This window comes from Camellia sinensis, chromosome 3 (genome assembly GCF_055761805.1).
Source record: "Camellia sinensis isolate YWXY chromosome 3, ASM5576180v1, whole genome shotgun sequence".
Classification (NCBI taxonomy): domain Eukaryota; kingdom Viridiplantae; phylum Streptophyta; class Magnoliopsida; order Ericales; family Theaceae; genus Camellia; species Camellia sinensis.
The window spans coordinates 72,630,026-72,649,950 of NC_138963.1; the positions used below are offsets into that span (position 1 = coordinate 72,630,026).

A 19,925-nucleotide genomic window follows, 5' to 3' on the forward strand; every position below is an offset into this window, starting at 1 on the left:
ATATCAAAAAAAGTAAAAAAAATATTTAAAATTTTAAAAATATTCACTAAAAACAAAAAAATATAAAAATTAAAAAATTTAATTTTCAAAAAACTTAATTCAACTATTTAACCAATAATATTTACTCAGAAAACTATGCCTTAAGCATGTCGCATACAACAAAGGAAAAAAAAAAAAAAAAAAAAAAAAAAAAAAAAAAAAAAAAAAAAAAAAAAAAGAGTAACGATAAAAAGCAAAAGTGAAAGAGGTAACGAAAGTGGAAGAAAGATGGAAATGGTAGATGGTGATAGTAAAAAAAAAAAAAAAAAAAAAAAAAAACATTTCAAACATAATATTTTTTTTTCTTTATATTTTAATTAAAAAATAAAAAATTACTAAAAATAACATATTTCCAAAAGAGGTTTTAATGTTCTTGTTAACTAGGGGCAACTTAGTAAAATACGAGAAACAGGTAGGGGGTAAGTATAATATTAGATCTTCATTTTATCTGTATCTCCGCCCCCCCTTCTCTTTCTCTCCCCGCCCAAATCCCTATCTCCTCTTCTTCACTCTCTTCGTTAAACCCTACACACTGTACACTCTCTCAACACCAACAAGCCTCTCCAGAGAGAGAGTGAGTGAGGAGAGAGAGCCATGAACCCATCAACTCTCTTCCCATCACCTTCCTCTTCACACCCCACTGTCCTCTTCTCTCCTTTCACCAACCCCACCTCTCTCCGACTCACTCGCAATCACCACAAATTTCGATTCCGATACCGAATCTCCACTGTCCGATGCTCTTCACCTGACTCCCCATCCCAACCAACCTCCAATTCCATCACCTCCGATGTCTTCGGCGGCAAGAAGGACCTCACTGGGCTCCAATCCCTCGTCGACGCCATGTCGCCGCCGCTCAGGCTCGTCAGCTCGGCTCTCATCGTCTCCGGCGCCGTCGCTGCTGGATATGGATTAGGGTTTCGTTTTGGTGGGTCCCGGAACGCTGGACTGGGCGGCGCCGTCGCTCTCGGCGCTGCTGGAGCTGGAGCCGCTTATGCTCTGAATTCTTGCGTTCCAGAGCTTGCGGCGGTGAATTTGCACAATTATGTGGCTGGTTCTGATGATCCAGTTGCATTGAAGAAGGAAGATATTGAAGGAATTGCAAACAAGTTAGTATAATTTTTGGTGAATTTTCAATAGTTTGAATCTGTAATTAGTTAGTTAGTTATGTTTTTGTCAATACTCTTATACCTGAGGCAGTACTTTTAGCTTGTGAGAAAGTCAGTTTATTGGTTAATTTTTTCCCCTAATTTGGTTTAAGTATGATAGTTGGAGTTTGATAGGTGCTAAATATGTATTCATGGGTTTAGGTAATTTATGCTGTGAAAGTAAATAAGATGTGGATGAGTAATCTCTTGAAACGACTTGAAAATTACGGGTGTGTTGGATTGACAATTGAGCTTTCGGAGAATCTTATATTAAATTTAATAGAAATTTAATGACTGGGTTGAAGATTTGGACATCAGATATGCCCTACGTGACTGTTTTGAAATTTAAAATTTAGATATTTTTTGTTTAAGTGCTGTTTATAAAGATGGATTTCATGATTTTGGTCTAGCAATGTTTAATCTCAGAAAGGAGCAAAGCATTTATGTTTATGATTTCCTGCTTTTGAAACCTCAGAAAAGCCTACTAGGTTGGCTTTTCCCTTTGAATCAATCAATCAATCAATCTCTCTCTCTCTCTCTCTCTCTCTCTCTCTCTCATATATATATATATATATATATATGCGTCATTTTCTCCTGTATCTGTTTTCCTTGAGCTGTTTTTTCCCATCATTTTTCTTTTCTTCTTAATCTTTCAGGTATGGCGTTAGCAAACAAAATGAGGCATTTAATGCAGAACTTTGTGATTTGTATTGCCGGTGAGTGAAAAAGTATTCTAATCATGGAGCCAAAGATTGGTATTATTAGCTGTTCCTTTTGGTCACTTGCTTGCAATCTCTCTCTCTCTCTCCCCCCTGAATGGTGAACTATATATGTTAGAGACAAGAATACTGCTTGCTTTTAAATTGGCTGGATATTGTTTAATATCAGCTAGTATCTATGTGTTTTCAATTGTGTGTGTGTGTTTTAAATTTTAATACTTACTCATTCGGTTATTGTCTTTATTGCAACTTGAGCAAATGTAGGGCTTAACAGACAATTGAAACTTTTTTTTTACATTAATCTTTAGCTTACATTTGAAATTTTGTCTCAATGTTTGTCCATTTTGTTTTTTAACTCTTTTCTCCATTAGGTAAGTAACTTTTTATTTTCATTATTTTAATTTGAGTTTTCTCTCAGGTTTGTATCTGCTGTGCTTCCTCCTGGAAGTGAAGATCTGAAAGGCAATGAAGTTGAAACCATTATCAAATTTAAAAATGCATTGGGCATTGATGATCCAGATGCTGCTGCCATGCATGTGGAGGTATTGTTATGTATCAGTTATATATTAGTTATCTATGTCTATATCAAAGAGTTTGAAAGATAACAGATCTATTTGTAAACAGAGCTTTGTTTTATTTTTCTCAAATGGTGTTTCATTTGTTGGCTCCTTAGATTGGTAGGCGGATTTTCAGGCAGAGGCTTGAAACTGGCGACCGTGATGATGACATAGAGCAACGTCGGGTGGGTTACTTGTGGTTTCGTTTCTTCTTTCTATGCCATTTTATCTCGTAGGTTCCTTTAGGATTTTGAATGGAGATTTGGAGCTTGACCATTGTTAGTGTCTCCAGTGCAGGCATTTCAGAAGCTAATTTATGTTTCAACTCTTGTGTTTGGAGAAGCATCAACTTTCCTTTTACCTTGGAAGCGTGTTTTTAAGGTCACTGATGCTCAGGTATTAATCATTATCAGTTTTGGGGTTGTTTGTGATTTCTTGCGAGTTTTGATATTGTTCCTGTAAAGTAGACAGGAGTTGAGTGGTAGTACTCGTGTTTTCTAATTCTTTTAAAGTTAACACAAAACACATTTGGCTTGTTCACATGCAACAAATGATTTCCTATTTTTTCAGAGGCTTATTTATTTATTAAATTTCTTCATGGGTTTTCAACTTTCTGTGTGGCAGGTTGAGGTTGCTATTCGTGACAATGCCCAGCGACTGTATGCCTTCAAGCTGAAACCAATTGGCAGAGGTAAACAATAATGCATTGATGCCTTGCGTAGTATATTTTGTATCTCAGCCTACCCCACAATTAAGTCCTCTATCTATATTCTATAATATACAATGGTGCCCAGAGCTTGATGTTTTTTATTCTTTCCTTGGAGGTCTGAGTTCAATTTTCTCTACTAGTTACCCATCATGATATGTAGAATGATAGGCCTATTTTGTATAGTATATGGCTTTTTCCTCCATATAAATGAGAAGGAAAAGGATTCAATAGGGGAACAACCAAAATGGTGTTCTTTGCAAATTAATGTTAAATTTTAGTTGGTTGCATGTGAATGTACTGCTTAGATTTGTTTGAATGAGAGGTGCTTAATTTTACTGAAGTGGACACGTCTGCTTTGAACTCTTATAAGTTTATGGCTGGGTTTTCTACCATAAATGATTCCTCACTGTGTTTGGATTGAGGAGAGGGGAAGTGAAGGGAAGAGTTAGTTGTGAGGGAGAAGGAAAGGGATGGAAAGTCTCCCCCCTCTTGTTTGGTTAGACAATACTTAATTAAGGAGGGACATATTTAATTTAGGTATATTAATAAATTATTATGAAAAGCACTTCACATCCCTTCCGTTTCCTCCCAATTTTGGAGGGGAAGTGGAGTGCTTGAATGTTTGTACTCTTTCCCCTCATAACCCGTCCATGCACTTCCCTTCACCACTTTTAAAAAAAAATCCAGACATGATTTTAACTAATTTTATCCCCTCCAAATCCTTCACTTCCCCTCCTCAACCATAATCTAAATAAATATTAGTATGGAACATCCTGTTTATGTTTAGTCTTTTTCTGTAAGCCTAGTTTATGATGTTTTATCTTTTTCATGGAGTAATTGTGAATTTGAGGGAAACATTTTCTTTGTAATTCTGTTACATCTGACATCTGAGTCTGTATAAGGCTCTCTCAATGCTAACGAAGGTTAAATGTTTCAGATGTTGATGTGAAACAGCTTGTTAGCCTGAGAGAAGCCCAACTTCTTTATCGACTTTCTGATGAGGTACGCTTCTAATTGTGCTGTTATTAATAAACCTTAATACATATTTAATGATTTATAGTTGCCTCTTTATGTTTTAGAGATTGTTTTTCGCAGCTTGCAGAAGACATGTTTAGAGTGCATACAAGAAAACTTGTCGAGGAAAACATATCAACTGCGCTCAGTATGCTGAAGTCTAGGGCAAGAACAGTGTATGACCACAACTTCCTTTACTAGAACAACTTATGCCAGTATTAAACAAAATTGGTGGACATTCTTTTTAATGTAGTAAAACACTCATAATTTACCTTAAATGTTTGACTAAGATTGTGTATGGTGCACGCTCTTACCATTCCAAATTATTGACTGCAAAATGATATTTTGTTTCTTTTTTCCTCCCTTGGGCACACTAGACGTTTTGTCTCATTATAGTGGTTAATATTGTTCTCTCTAGCATTTGCCTTACCTAAAATAAACTTAGGGTATCCAGCAGGACAGCTTCACATGTCATTGAAGAGCTTAATAAGATGCTGGCATTCAATAATTTACTGATCTCATTGGGGAAGCATCCTGATGCCAGTCGCTTTGCTCGTGGGGTCGGGCCAGTGAATTTAATAGGTAGGGATGCTAATTGATTGTTTTGTGTTCCTCGTGGAGATTATTTAGTTCTACTGCTTATACATCCTGAATCTGCTTGCTGGCATTACTTCTTAAAAACTGCTAGCTGAAGTTAACACAGACTTTTTGGCTTAGGTGGTGAGTATGATGGTGATAGACAGATGGATGACTTGAAGCTCCTATTTAGAGCATATGTTACGGATGCACTATCAAGTGGTCGCATGGAAGAGAATAAGGTGACTTTCCCTTGGGCAAAGATGTTGCTTTACTTAAATCCAATTGTGGATTATTCTGTAGAGATGTTTATTTTCTCAAGCCATTTAGTCTAGCTGTGAGGCGAATTATTAATTCTGTATATACTGTATCAACTTTCAACTGATCAGATAACTATTCCACTAAATAAACTGTAGTAGTTTTTTGTTTGGATGAAAATTTTCAGACACTATGCTGCATGTTTGTTGGTTGCAATATGAGCTGCACTTGTGCTACCTGATGAATATTGATGCTGACTTGTGTAGTTCTTTTGTTTGTGCAGTGGATTATGTTTGCTTTGTCCATGTAATGTATTTAGGCCAGCAACACACTTCACTGTTTAACTACGCACATAACGGTTTAGAAGATCCAGTTTCACAAATTTTGCATATTACTACTGAGAGGATTATTACAATCATTTAATGATTTCCGAATGAACCTAACCTTTTTCTGGAAGAGCATATGTGCCTCTAATCTAATTATAAAATGAATGGAAAAATGTTTTTAAATGGAGTGTCATTGGAATAAGGATGTTGATCTGGCCATGTGTCCACAAAAGAATCAATAACTCATAAAAGAAAGAAAATATCAACAAAGATAGAAGAAGAAATGAGTTCATTTGTGATAAGCTTAAATTTGCATTAGCACCAAGCAGAGGAAGATAAAAAACTGATGATTTGGTATTGTGCCACAAAGATAAATGACTGCACCTATAGGGAGTATGGCTCAAGGATAAGCAGTTATGAGAACCGGTGGAAGGCCTTAAATGTAAGTTGAGGAGGTGAAAAGACATGATGGCTTGAACCTAACTGGGAGGAGGTCATAACCAGAGTTTAATGGCACATAAGGTTATGAGCTTTTGTTGCTGACCCTTGTTGGGTATGCAAAATGCAACATCAGGAGTTAATTCTTTGTTAATTTTATTATATGAACTTAATGATGTATTCTTCAAATTCTAAGGGAATAAAGCTAATAGTGTATTTCCTAAATTTGAAGAGAAATATGACAAGTGTGTTATGTGTCTCTCTAGTTTTAAGTTGAGACTACTTTATTGTATATCTTTATCTAAAAAGGTGCATGTAGACTAGTGTTGCTTAAAAGATATTGCTGGAAATTTGTGTTAATGCATATAATAAGATAGTGGCATGTATATAATATGATAGTGGTGTTGGTGGTAGATAGTGGCATCTATAGAATATGATAGTGGTGTTGGTGGTAGATAGTGACATGTATATAATATGATAGTGGTAGATAGTGGTAATATATAATATGTAAGTGGCATATAATGGGTTATAATGATGTTTATAATATCTCCTATATAAGGAGTGTCATTTGGTCTTGTAAAATAAGAAGTTTTGAATATAACAGAAATATATTCCTTCTTCCTCATATTTTCGGAGTTCTTCTTCCTCATATTTTCTAAGTTGGTATCAGAGCAACAAAAAACACAGCAGCCTTAAAACCGTCATAGCCATGTCGGAAGTCACGTCCGAAACCACTTCAACCCCTGCCGCTGCCATTCCGGTGAAAACGTCCAACTCTCACTCTGTCCAAATCACCACCATCCGCCTAAATGGTGATAATTTTCTCCGCTGTTCACAATCTGTCCGGATGTATATCCGTGGGCAAGGAAAGATCGGTTACATCACTGGTGACAAGAAGGCTCCTGCTGTTAATGATCCGCTGTTCGACAGTTGGGACGCTGAAAACTCCATGGTTATGACATGGTTGGTCAATTCCATGGAGGAGGATATAAGCTCTAATTACATGTGCTATCCTACTGCACAAGAATTGTGGGATAATGTTAGTCAGATGTATTCTGACCTAGGAAATCAATCTCAAGTTTTCGAATTAACTTTGAAGTTGGGAGAGATTCGTCAAGGAGATGATTCCGTCACCAAATATTTCAATTCGTTGAAAAGGTTGTGGCAGGATCTTGACATCTTCAACACATACGAATGGAAATCGGTTGAAGACTGCAACCACCACAAGAAAACTGTGGAAGACAGCCGTATTTACAAGTTTCTTGCCGGCCTCAACATTGAGTTCGATGAAGTGCGAGGAAGAATTATTGGCAGACCTCCTCTCCCATCCATTGGCGAAGTATTTGCCGAAGTCAGAAGGGAAGAGAGCCGAAGGAGCGTCATGCTTAAGAAAAAAGGTACTGGTGAATCAATTGAAATTTCTGCTTTAATTAGCGATGCTGCGGCCAACAAGGCTGCAAATTACCAGCGCAGGTTTGATGATAAGCCACGGGTCTGGTGTGATTTTTGCAACAAGCCTCGCCATACACGCGAAACGTGTTGGAAGATCCATGGCAAACCTGTCAACTGGAAAAGCAGCAAACAAGGAGAGAAGAATCGTGGCTTTCCTACCGCTAATGAAGCCGATTCAGGTCCCTTCAACAAAGAGCAGATTGATCAACTCTTAAAGCTGATAAAATCCAACTCCTCATCCGGTACTCCTAGTGTTTTGTTGGCACAAACAGGTAGAAATCCTAAAGCCTTCTCTTGCCTAAACTTCTCTCCGTGGATCATAGATTCCGGTGCCTCCGATCACATGACTAGTTTTTCCCATTTATTTAGTACCTATTTCCCTTGTTCTGGTCATGACAAAATCAGAATAGCCGATGGTAGTTTTTCACCTATTGCAGGAAAATGATTTATTAAACTAACTGAGAAAATTAATCTCAATGCTGTTCTTCACGTCCCCAACTTAGCCTGTAACCTTTTGTCTGTCAGTAAACTATCTAAGGATTCTAATTGTCGTGTTACATTTTTTGAATCCCATTGTGAATTTCAGGACCAGAACTCGGGGATGATGATTGGGCGTGCTAGGATGCTTGAAGGTCTTTACTACTTTGATGAAGTACCTGTTAGTAATAAAAAAGCTCAGAGCTTTAATAGTACTAGTTCAATCTCTGTTCGAGAAAAAATAATGCTATGGCACTATAGGCTAGGACATCCTAGTTTTCTTTATCTGAAACATTTATTTCCAGAATTATTTAAAGGGATTGATTGTTCTTCTTTTCATTGTGAAAGTTGCATTTTTGCAAAATTTCATCGCTCTACTTATTTGCCAAAACCTTACCAGGCTTCCAAACCTTTTTATTTGATTCATAGTGATGTTTGGGGCCCTTCTAAAATCACTACTCTTTCTGGTAAAAGATGGTTTGTTACATTTATTGATGACCATACCCGCTTATGTTGGATTTATTTGATGAATAAAAAATCTGACGTGAAAAATTTATTCACAAATTTTTACAATATGATTGAAAACCAATTTCAAATCAAAATTGGTATTTTACATTCTGATAATGGAACAGAATATTTCAATGAGCAGTTGGGTGAGTTTTTGGAAAAAAAGGGGATTTTTCATCAATCTACATGTCGGGATACCCCTCAACAAAATGGCATTGCAGAACGAAAAAATAAACATCTACTTGAAGTAGCACGTGCTATAATGTTTTACATGCATGTTCCTAAATATTTATGGGGTGAAGCAATTTTAACAGCCTCTTATTTGATAAACAGGATGCCTACAAAGGTGTTAACATACAAAACACCTTTCGATTGTCTCAAAACTTTTTTTCCTGACACGAGGTTGTTTTCTGATTTACCCGCCAAAGTTTTTGGATGTACTGCCTATGTTCATGTTCCCAGTCAATTTCGTTCAAAACTTGACCCCCGTGCTATAAAATGTGTTTTTTGGGATATTCCTCAAACAAAAAGGAGTATAAGTGTTTCGATCCTCAAACCAAGAAATTTCATGTGAGTATGGATGTGTCATTTGTGGAAACAAAATCCTATTTCCCCAACACTTCTCTTCAGGGGGAGACAAGTGGAGTAGAAGACCGTTTTTGGGATATTTCTATCCCGCTTCCCAATGTCATTTATCCTACACAAAAATCACATCTGTCTGATAATGATCACTTAGGAGAACCAAGTTCTATGGTGCCTAGTCAAGAAGATTCTTGTTTAGGGGGAGAAGTACTACAAAATGATCTAAATCCTGAGCTTCAGGTTTATACTAGGAAGCGATTTCATCTGAGGAATAATGACCCGAATGTTCATCCTAATGACCCGAATGTCCACCCGAGTTCTGGCATCGAAATTTTAGGTAATCCTATTTCTTCTATTTCCGACCTTGATGTTCCTATAGCAATTAGGAAAGGTGTCCGAAATTGCATTAAACATCCTATTGCAAATTACCTCTCCTATCAAAGACTGTCTAAAAACCATAGAGTTTTCACATCTAGGATTTCACACTTGTTTGTTCCAAGGAATATACAGGAAGCATTGGATGATCCGAATTGGAAATTAGCAGTCATGGAGGAGATGAATGCTTTAAGGAGAAGTGGTACTTGGGAGATAGTTGATCTACCCAAAGACAAGAAAACAGTTGGGTGTAAATGGGTGTTTACGATAAAATGTAACGCAGATGGAAGCGTTGAGAGATACAAGGCGAGACTGGTGGCTAAAGGCTTCACTCAAACTTATGGGATCGACTATCAGGAGACGTTTGCTCCTGTTGCTAAAATAAATTCCATCAGAGTACTGTTATCTCTTGCAGTAAATTCAGATTGGCCTCTACATCAACTTGACATTAAAAATGCATTTCTCAATGGTGATCTTAAAGAGGAGGTGTTCATGAGCCTACCGTCGGGATTTGAGCAGAGACTTGGAAGCGACAGAGTATGCAGATTGAACAAGTCATTATACGGACTCAAACAATCACCAAGAGCGTGGTTTGAACGCTTTGGGAAGGCAGTTATCAGTTGTGGCTTCTCGCAGAGTCAAGCAGATCACACAATATTTTATAAACATTCAAAAAACAGTAAAATTGCAATTTTGATTGTTTATGTTGATGACATCATTTTAACTGGTAATGATGAAGCAGAGTTAGCAGCCCTCAAAGAGAAACTCGCAAAAGAATTTCACATTAAGGATCTGGGAGCCCTCAAGTATTTCCTCGGAATGGAATTTGCAAGATCCAAGGAAGATATATTCGTTAATCAGAGAAAATATGTTCTTGATCTCCTTGGAGAAATAGGTATGCTTGGTTGTAAGATGGTGGAGACTTCGATCGAGCCTAACTTGAAGTTACAAGCTGCTAAGGCTGAAGAAGTCAAAGAGAGGGAACAATATCAGCGACTTGTCGGAAAATTGATTTACTTGTCTCATACGCGGCCTGATATTGCCTTTGCAGTCAGTATGGTAAGTCAGTTCATGCACTCACTAGGGGCAGAGCACTTTGAGGCCGTTTATAAGATCTTAAGATATTTGAAAGGAACTCCAGGGAGAGGCTTACTGTTCAAGAAACATGGACATCTTCAAGTTGAAGTATACACAGATGCAGATTGGGCAGGAAGTGTTACAGACAGGAGATCAACATCCGGATACTGCTCCTTTGTAGGTGGGAACCTAGTTACATGGCGGAGTAAAAAACAGAATGTGGTAGCTAGAAGTAGTGCAGAAGCAGAGTTCAGAGCTGTTGCCCATGGAATCTGTGAAGTAATGTGGATTAAAAGAATTCTTGAAAAATTAAAGCTTTTTCACCCGACACCTATGAAGGTCTATTGTGACAACAAAGCAGCTATATCTATAGCTCATAATCCAGTTCTACATGATCGCACAAAACATATAGAAGTGGATAAACATTTCATCAAGGAGAAAATCAATGCTGGCATAATCTGTATGACCTACCTTCCAACAGGTGAACAATTAGCTAATGTGCTAACGAAGGGACTACACAAGAAGCAATTTGATAAGCTGACTAGCAAGCTGGCTATGGAAGATATCTTCAAACCAGCTTGAGGGGGAGTGCTGGAAATTTGTGTTAATGCATATAATAAGATAGTGGCATGTATATAATATGATAGTGGTGTTGGTGGTAGATAGTGGCATGTATAGAATATGATAGTGGTGTTGGTGGTAGATAGTGGCATGTATATAATATGATAGTGGTAGATAGTGGTAATATATAATATGTAAGTGGCATATAGTGGGTTATAATGATGTTTGTAATATCTCCTATATAAGGAGTGTCATTTGGTCTTGTAAAATAAGAAGTTTTGAATATAACAGAAATATATTCCTTCTTCCTCATATTTTCGGAGTTCTTCTTCCTCATATTTTCTAAGTGATATTAAGTTGGTGCAAGAATTGTTGGTGTTGGGGGGACCTTGATCTTTGACTAAAACTCAGTTGCCATCAAAATGCATTCCTAATTTCTTCTGGTTTTTTATGTTGTCTGGGTGCTTGCTTTTTCTGTCATCTGTTTTTATGTTTGACAGTCATTTAATTTTTTTTAACCTTTATTTTTTCTCTCTGTTTGTAGCTTGCTGCATTGAACCAATTGAGGAATATATTTGGTTTAGGTAAACGGGAGGCAGAATCCATTATGCTGGATGTTACTTCAAAAATATATCGTAAACGACTTGCTCAGTCTGTATCAAGCGGTGATTTAGAAGCTGCTCAGAGTAAAGCAGAATTCCTTCAAAACCTCTGCGAGGAGTTGCACTTTGATCCACAGAAAGCTATTGGGATCCATGAAGGTCAGATAGATTGTACATTTTATCATCTCAACTGAAATTGCTGTTCTGAACTTGTTGCATGCAGCAGTAGACGTTCCCTGTTGTTGTTTGAGCTTTTCCACCATCCACACATGTTTGCATGTCAAATGGTAGTCAGCAACTTCTTTTTAGAGCTGCACTGTAAATATCTTTTCTGCCAATTAGATACGGTACATACCATGAATGTGAAGTGAAACATGTACTGTAACATGGAGTAGCAGAGGAAAGGAATGTAAATCTTTTGTCATGTGCCTTGATATTAATTGCTCTAAATGTTTTCCCTATTTTTTTTAGTGAACTTAAATCACAAAAGAGTCTGATTTGTTTATGTTCATTTTTATTTTAGAAATTTACCGGCAAAAGCTTCAGCAAGCTGTTGCTGATGGAGAGCTCAGCAAGGAAGATGTTAGATCTCTGGAGCGGTTGCAGATCATGCTTTGTATTCCTCGCGAAACTGTTGAAGCAGTTCATGAAGATATCTGTGGCAGCTTGTTTGAAAAGGTAAGCATGATAGCTTCTTTCATGTCGATGTTGCTTGTTGTATAATGTGTTTTAACTAGAAAAACTACCATTATGCAGGTTTGGTCTCTGAGTGAGAGGTTGCTGGGAGGGTAGATTAGGTATTGGGTAATGGCTAAACTTTCCGCTCCCTCTTCCTTAAATTTCTACACCCTGAGCTTTAACTATTGACCAAGGCCATGACTCTATTGCCTACCCTTACTTAGCTGCAACAATTTCTCCATTACCATTCCTACCATGAGTTAGCTGGTTAAGCAAATATTGTTTATATCACAATCATAATCGTATCGGTCTTTAGCCCCTCCAGTTTGGTAACACCCTGGTTTACCTTTGGGATAAAAAATCATATGCGAACCGGCCGGTTTGCGACATGTATTGGCCCAAACCAAATAAATTGTTGATTTATCAGGAAACTGGGCCAGTTCAGTAGATATTCAAATTGTTTAAATTTTGTACTTTTGGCTTTGTGCTGCTTATAACCCATGGGGCTGGCCATTCAACGTCGAAGCCCATCCCTGCAAGCATTGCTATCCATTACCCATAAATTGAATTAGTAATAAAGAGTCTGATAGAAGAACCATGTTTCCTACCAATGTGGGACAGTAAGCTCACGGTAAAACATTAAGGCACAACTGTTGTGCTTATAAAGAAAGGGCATAATAAGACAACCGAAGTTAACCGATATGGGATAAGCACTTTGGCCTCTTTCATATTCTTCAAAATTTCAAATTCAAATTTGTGGATAAGAGAGAAAAAATATATATCAAACCATGTTATAGAATTGATTAATTCTTCAAAATGAGTAAAAATAATGTAAAAAATTAAGCTTAACTGCCAAACTCGAATGGTGCCGTTTATCCATAGGAAAAGAAGGAAGTTGTTAGGTTGATCTTTTTTGGCCCAAATGCAACCCATCAATGAAACAAATCTAATACGAGAGATTAGAAAATGCATATCATTGAGTTTTAGAGAGACTACTAATAATTTAAAAAACTTCACAACCTTGATTCCTGATTCCCAACATGTATCGTTCAATACTCCTGATCCAGATACACTGCGACTGATACCGCTACTTGTCCCGATACAGCGATTTGAAACCTTGATAGGGAGGCAGAGATTGTTTATAATTTTAGAGTTTCTTGCCTTGTTTTGATTAATTAAACTATGTATGACACTTTGATCTGTGGTTTGCTGATGTAGAATGTTGATATGTGAAATATCTCAATCTTGTCTTGCATGTGTATGACACGTTCCTATGATGCTGCGAATGCCCACTGGTTATAATGTTGAGAAGCTTGTTGAGTAACGCTGATCTGGTTGTTTTTCCCAGGTTGTGAAGGATGCAATTGCTGCAGGAGTTGATGGATATGATCCCGATGTAAAAGAATCTGTGAGAAAGGCTGCCCATGGTTTACGCTTAACCAGGGAGGTTGCCATGTCTATTGCTAGTAAGGCTGTGAGTATCCACCTCCACTACTTTATGTATTTGTCCTCTAGTAATTATTGTTCTTTGAATGTGTTCTAGGCAATAGGAATTATTATTTTTTGGATGCGTTCAAACATCTGGAATGAGATTTCACCTTGTGCTGACCTAAATCGTATGTTACACCTATTTTCCACCTTGTAGTTATTGTCTTTCTGGCAGGCCGATTACCCTAAATAAGCAACTTTTTGACTAAAAAAGTCAAAAGGGGAAGGCTAAACTTTAAAAGCAGGTTTTTTTTTAGCAAATTTGTGAAGAGACAATTTTACCCTCTACTTTCAGAAATTCCACTGTCTGGGCTCCACAATACTACAAGGCAGCAAGTTTGGAAAGACCTAAAAAAGTAACTTCTTTTGGCAATTACCAAATGCATCAACTTTTTTAGATTCTAAAAAAGCAAAAAACTAAAAAAGCCATTGCCAAACTGCAGTTAAGAAAGTTTGAGTGGTCTGGGCTGGGGCCTTGAGGTTTGAGCTTGAGCTTGCTCAACAAGCCCAAAATAGGCACGGTTTTGCATGGCCAAATTTTAGGGAAATGGTCCAAACTTGTCCAATTTGTATATCAGTACGTCCCTTGTAAAGCACATGTCCCTGCCATTGTGCCTATGGCACATGTTAGGTGCACCAATAACTACATCTGACGCAGTCATTTTTTATTTTTGTAACATGCTTGCTGCTGCTATAAAATATACTATTATCTCAATTTGATGCGTTTTACTTTGCTTCAAATGACATGGATTGTTTATGCAGGTCCGAAAAATTTTCATGACGTACGTACAACGATCACGTGCAGCTGGGAGCCGTATCGAGTCTGCAAAAGAACTTAAAAGGATGATTGCTTTCAACTCCTTGGTCGTGACTGAACTAGTCGCAGACATAAAAGGAGAATCATCTGAAACTACCTCGAAAGAGGCCATTAAGGAGGACGATAGGCAGATAGATGATGAGGATGAGGAATGGGAATCCATTCAATCACTCAAAAAAATAAGACCCAGCAAGGAACTTTCTGGAAAGGCAAGCCAGACCGAGATAACTCTCAAAGATGACCTTCCAGAAAGGGATAGGGCGGACCTTTACAAGACGTACTTGCTATTTTGTCTTACCGGAGAAGTCACGAGGATCCCATTTGGTGCACAGATCACCACAAAGAGAGATGACTCCGAGTATCTTTTGTTAAACCAGCTCGGTGCAATTTTAGGTTTGACTAACAAAGAGATTGTGGAGGTGCATAGGAGTTTGGCCGAGCAGGCTTTCAAGCAACAAGCCGAGGTTATTTTAGCTGATGGACAGTTAACAAAAGTCAGAGTCGAGCAGCTAAGCGAGTTGCAGAAGCAAGTTGGGTTACCTCCTCAGTATGCCCAAAAAATAATAAAGAGCATAACGACCACAAAAATGGCGGCTGCCCTTGAAACTGCGGTCGCTCAGGGGAGGCTCAGTATAAAGGAGATAAGAGAACTTAAGGAAGCCGGTGTTGATTTAGACAACATGGTATCTGAGAGCTTACGAGAGAACCTTTTTAAGAAAACCGTGGATGAAATTTTTTCATCTGGCTCTGGAGAGTTTGATGAAGAGGAAGTGTATCAAAAAATGCCACAAGATCTCAACATTAATGCTGAAAAGACGAAAAGGGTTGTTCATGAACTTGCACGAAGTAGGTTATCGAATTCATTGATTCAAGCTGTAGCGCTGCTAAGGCAGAGAAACCGTCCTGGAGTGGTATGTGTTTCTGTCTTACTTTCGGTTGACAAATTTTGTGTTGTGAACTTTTACGCTCTATTTGTTTCGGTGCAAAATATTTTTTGGAAAATATATATGTATATATTTGTATTTTTGAGTATTTAATACGACAGAAAACAAAAGTCAACGGATAACAAGCTTCTTGGGCTTTATGTTTTTCACTTTCGAAAGGTGAAAAATATTTTCTGGACTAAAATCTTAGTAATGCCATCATATTACCAGCACCTCCACCAGCTGATCACCACCACCACCATCCCACCACTATCTCCACCACCCCACCACCACCACTAGTAGATTAGCGTCAAGTTTGCAACTAATATTAGAAAAAGTTATTTGCCAAAAGAAATGGAGCGTTGAACACATAAATAGGCACATATAAATATCTGTTTTCTGTTAATGTAGGTTTCGTCTCTCAATGACTTGCTAGCCTGTGACAAGGCGGTGCCTTCACAGCCGCTATCATGGGAAGTGCCGGAGGAGCTTGCTGATCTCTTTGTTATATACATGAAGAGCGATCCTGCACCTGAAAAATTGTCCCGATTGCAGTTCCTGCTGAACATAGGCGATTCGATGGCAGAAGCTCTGCGTGGTTCGGGAGATAGACTGACTGATGGAGCGGAGGAGGAAGAGTTTGTATTTTAAGTGTGTAATCAGATGTGTGTTAGGCAAGGCGAAAGAGTTGTGTGACTCCATTTGGCGGAGTTATATGTATTTGCTATGTGTGTTTTTGAAATTGAATTTTGTCATTAGATTAGAAATATCAACGGACAGCCAAATAATTTCATTTTGGTCAGGGGTCACCGTTCAAATATCTGCCCAACCTGTCCAGACTGGTCCGACAGTGGGTGTAGGGTATCAAAATTCACGGGTTAGGGTCGAGTATCGGTTACAGTGCCCAAGAACGAAATAACCTGAACCCATCAATATAGAAAAAAAAGCGCGATGCCTGTTATTCGAGTAATTATTCGGTGTTTTAAAAATTTTATGTTAGCGGTGTGCACAATCAATAACGGGGCTTAAAGAATTATTTGACCTGATAGACAAGGAAATGATAGAGAAATAAGAGAATAGTATTGGATAGGCAGGCATAATTACATGGTCTTCTTAATCCATATGATAATTTCTGTCACATTAAACATAAGAACAAACACAGAAGCAAACTCCCTCGTCACCCTAGGAGAGAGCTTTTTAATCAATTACAGTGTTTTGTTTAGACATTTTATTAAGAAATAAAATATTTAGTGTAATGGTAGATTTACTAAAATTTTTATCAAATGTTTTATATGAGTGAGATTTACAGAGTGTGAGTCTCACACCTATATAAGACATTTGATAAAAATTTTAATAGAACTTTTCAAATGTTTAACATTTTTGAAATGGGAAATGCTAGAGAGCTCTAGTGATGTGTCCAAGTAAAAAAAAAAAAAAAAAAAAAAACAAGGCAAGGCATAAACATCACATCAGAGTGAGTCTCACATTCCCATTAGAACTATTAGAGCTCCTATATTAGAGCTCTAAAGCATTTTTGTTTTAAAATATTTAAAGTTGACATGGTAGAATTACAAAACAAAACAGTCTGCTAGCTACTCGCACTAACATTTATAAATACACCCCACCCTCATATTTGGTGTAGTTGTAACTGTTTTCAAGAGCAAAATAGTTTTCAATTTTTTTAAAGCTGACACGGTAGAAGAATCACAAAACAAAATGGTTTGTGGTACTCACACTATTATAATGTGGTGCATAGAAAAATGCTTAGAAAATTGTAGTATGGTCTATATTTAATTTATATTAGTAATGGTATACGTGATACATGTGTAATTTAAATAGATAAAAATAAAAACAAATAACAAAAGTTTTATAGAGAAGTGCACGGGATTTCATTTTATATATTAGTATAAATATTGTGAAGTTTACATGTAAAATGAATCTAAATCACATAATAATTTTTTCAAAATATTTTCTTGAATGATTTTTGTGTAACTGGCACTGTTGTTTATAGATACGTCAACTCCTAATATAACAAATTAAGATTTTAGAAACAAAAATTTAGGGAGAAAATAACCTTTTAGAGACAAAAACATTTTCGTTGTAAAAAATATCATTATTATATTTTTAATAATGAAATTGGATACATAGTGATGAATTACTATATTTCTATGACCAAAATTTTTGTCTAAAAACGTAAACATTTTTCACAACAAATTGTCTTGTCCTTAAAAAGTGAATTCATTAATGACATTTTCAAAATTTTGCCGATAAAAGTTTTTTTTCCTATACTTTTCTTGACAGTTTTTTAGTGACGATTCTCATGACATTAAGAATTGATCCCGTAATATTTTTTCTAACAAAATTTTAATTTTTTGAGACAAAAATTAATTCCTACAATCTTTATATGTCATATTCTCTCTCAGATTTAGTGTATTTGTAACTAATTTCTAGTGGAAGTTTTCAAGTGTAAGTGTCGGTATATTTTCTCTCCACAAAAATTTGTATGAATGTGGTCTTGTTTCAACGATTAATATTTTAATACTAAGATGTGTTTGTATCATTTCAAAGTTAGGTGAATGTAGTTTTCAGTCCCATCAAAAAGACAAGGACAATGTATCAATTAATGGAGAAACCAAACCCTATCCAGTTAATTTCAAATCTAATGTGAACTTTTTAGACTTTGTTCACTTCAAAGACCATTTTTTCAAAGACTTATTTGAATCAATGTATTTTCAACAATTTTCTCTTACAAAGGATTGGTAGGTTACTGAAGTTTGGGGGATTAGCAAAACAATGGCTTGGAAATTAAGATCAATGCCAAAAGACACCAAAATAACAAAAAGAACCCCCCAAAAAATAAGAATAATAAATTCAACGTTTTGTCTGACTCACTAATTAGATTCCTTTTGAAAACTTTGTTCACACTAACGACCAACTCTTAAATTTTCAGTATTACTAGAAACTTGGATTTTTTATTCATAATTTTATGGGAAATTTACGTGTTGATCCTAATGAGTGAACTTTTTATGGAAAATATTTGTCATCAAAAAACGTCATTAATTATAAACAATTTATAAAAATCATGATAAAAAAAATTCACTAATTGTCAATTTTTAGCGACGTATGTGAAAAATTGTTACAAAAAAATTATTTTAAGCGACAATTTTATCAAGATTTATTTTCAATAGGACTTGATGGGAATTAAGTCTAACTATTAGGATTTATTGGTAGTTTACCCTTTGTTTTATTTAGAATTATCAATCAACGAATTAAGTCTAGGTTGTTCTATATATGGACTCACAATATTAATTTAATTTTCATCACACAATTACTGTCTGAATAAAATTCTGTAATAATTTTTCTAGACATTCAGGCTATTAAATTTCTCTAACAACAATGATGCATATTTATAAAAAAAAAATTGTTCAAAAAAAAAAAATCCAAAAAAATACTCAAACATGGCCCACCACATTTCAATATATTTAAATCTCCATCATACATTACTTTCGTCATAATTATTCTTGATAAATAGCAATAATTGTTTTTCCTCCCTAAAATGCCAAACCCATAGTCACTTTTTGTAAGCAGTAATAATGTAGACTCAGACTTACACTATCTAAAAATTATTGAGAATTATAATCTTTTAATTCAGATTTATTTTATACATGAATTTACAGTACACAAATTTAATTTTCACCATAGAGACACTCACCTAAAAAATTCTAAAAGGATATGTTTGGATTTTAGACTTTTCCTTTTGTAAGCCACAACCCTACATTGGAGTATTTTCAATCCTTTTCCTTCCAATGCAATGGCCAATTTTGAAAATAGCAATTCTACGTATTCAGAAAAAATATTTTAAAAAATCAAAAAAAAAAAGAAAAAAAAGTGCAAACTAAATTTATTGTAGGCTTGGACGGATGTTAAGTTTTAACGTTTGGGAGACCTCGTTTGGGAACAGGTTAATTTAGTAATTTTTTGACTATTTGGCTAAAATATGAGCTAAAAAAATTAGTATGTTTGGGATGACTTTTTGGTTTTTTACGAAAAGATATGTAAAAAGTAGAGAGAAAAGAGAATATTTGACTTTTGGGTATGAGTTGTTAGTTTTTTGACTTTTTAAATAATTTTTTGACTTTTTGACTAAACCGGCATGTTGCCAAATGAGGCCTAATTGTGTATGTACTAAAAAAAACAAAAAATGTACATTAAGACCTACAATTTAATGTACATTAAGACCTACAATTTAAGGGAGTAGCAGTAGTAGGGATATTTTTATACTTCCGAATCTCTCTCAAAGCATGTCGTCTTCCAGTACCTTTAATTTCATGCTGTTGATGAAAATTTTCTTTGCCGATCAAAAGAAAGACCTACAATTTAAGGCACGAATTCATATAATTTAAAAACATTCTTTAATAATACTATTACATTTTAAAATGATGCTTTTTAAAAATTAAAAAAAAAAAAAAAACTTTGGAATTACAGCCGTCCTCAGCTGCCCCTACCCCTAATCATGGTATAGCCAAATTAAAATCTACACAATTTATTTTATTTTTGAACATTTTTAAAATACTTTTATCTGAGTATACAAGTTCTTTTTTTTTT

At 35.9% G+C, this 19,925-nt stretch overlaps 1 protein-coding gene across 1 annotated transcript; it reads left to right on the top strand.

Moving 5' to 3' along the window:
* Positions 1-464: 464 nt before the first annotated feature.
* Positions 465-16,087, top strand: TIC110 (translocon at the inner envelope membrane of chloroplasts 110). Its single transcript, XM_028236672.2, has 15 exons — positions 465-1,145; positions 1,841-1,900; positions 2,322-2,445; positions 2,577-2,645; positions 2,758-2,856; positions 3,085-3,151; positions 4,107-4,171; positions 4,265-4,359; positions 4,638-4,765; positions 4,901-5,001; positions 11,357-11,573; positions 11,938-12,092; positions 13,441-13,566; positions 14,343-15,308; positions 15,732-16,087. The coding sequence occupies exons 1-15, from the start codon at positions 634-636 to the stop codon at positions 15,969-15,971; spliced, it is 3,024 nt and encodes a 1,007-aa protein (XP_028092473.2). The 5' UTR covers positions 465-633; the 3' UTR covers positions 15,972-16,087.
* Positions 16,088-19,925: the final 3,838 nt, after the last annotated feature.